Here is a 954-nt window from a genome sequence, read left to right as displayed (position 1 = left end):
AGTTTGGTCAGGGCCGTTTTCAAGTCACCACTACGACCATCATCAACTGAGAAACGGTCGGCTTGAAACTCGAATGTCCTGAGATTAAGAAAAATGATGAACACTAACTACCAGTGGAAAAATAGGAGATAACAACCTACCTGGTTTGGACGGTCATCAGAACGTCAATAGCTTGATCGATCGGCTGCCATAGTCGGGTGAATAGCATCAACGCCACCATCGCTGGGACCGATCCGTCAGGCATTGTAGGGAAGCCAAAGTCGCTGCATATGCAAAGGCATTGCAGGCGACGATGAGGAAGGAGTAGTATGTTACCTCAATAGTTGCACCCCATATCGCTGTACGAAGATTCCATAGGCGTACATGATGACGAACAGATGAGCACTTGCCGCTGTCATCGACTTCACCAGATGATTATGGTACCAATGGCCGAGCTCATGTGATAACACCTAGGAAGATGATCCTTCACAGCGGCGGTCTGGCATGCCCTACCGAGAGGATCTCCTCGTGAGTTAACGTGAGGAGGGTATCAAAAAGTACGATACGTTTGCTCTTCCAAAAACCAAAGAAATAGGCGTTACTGTGGGAGGACCGTTTAGAGCCGTCAACCTGAGCGAACAATCAATCAACTGCTCTCAACATCGTATACAGGTTTTCATATACTTCGTGATTTTATTCGAAATTTTTTTACGAAATTAAATGCAATTTATGTAGTTATTTTAGAAGTGTAAGAAAATATTCACGTAATGTTGGTAACAATATGAAATTTTTAGGATTTTCTTATCGGTTTCTTATACCCTTTCACCCAGATTCCTATGTTGGTGAAACTGCTGAGCTCAGCTGAGGAAAGTGAAAATATACTTCAACATTGGAGTTTCACCACTCGTTTTACGTGAAGTGGCGTAAAAATCCTTGAAAAACGCGATATTTACTCTATGCAGTAGTCGTGAAATA

The 954-nt window shown here is 43.0% G+C and overlaps 1 protein-coding gene across 1 annotated transcript; it reads right to left on the bottom strand.

The window, feature by feature from the left end:
- Positions 1-28: 28 nt before the first annotated feature.
- Positions 29-609, bottom strand: Pmar_PMAR003197 (caax prenyl protease ste24, putative; the record flags this gene model as incomplete). The annotated part of the gene is made up of 4 exons (XM_002776162.1): positions 29-78; positions 141-263; positions 316-449; positions 493-609. Coding segments are annotated over 4 exons (424 nt in total), but the record flags the coding sequence as incomplete, so codon positions are not given.
- Positions 610-954: the final 345 nt, after the last annotated feature.

This window comes from Perkinsus marinus (genome assembly GCF_000006405.1).
Source record: "Perkinsus marinus ATCC 50983 genomic scaffold scf_1104296954158, whole genome shotgun sequence".
Lineage (NCBI taxonomy): Eukaryota > Perkinsozoa > Perkinsida > Perkinsidae > Perkinsus > Perkinsus marinus.
This window is presented reverse-complemented; position numbering and strand designations above follow the sequence as displayed.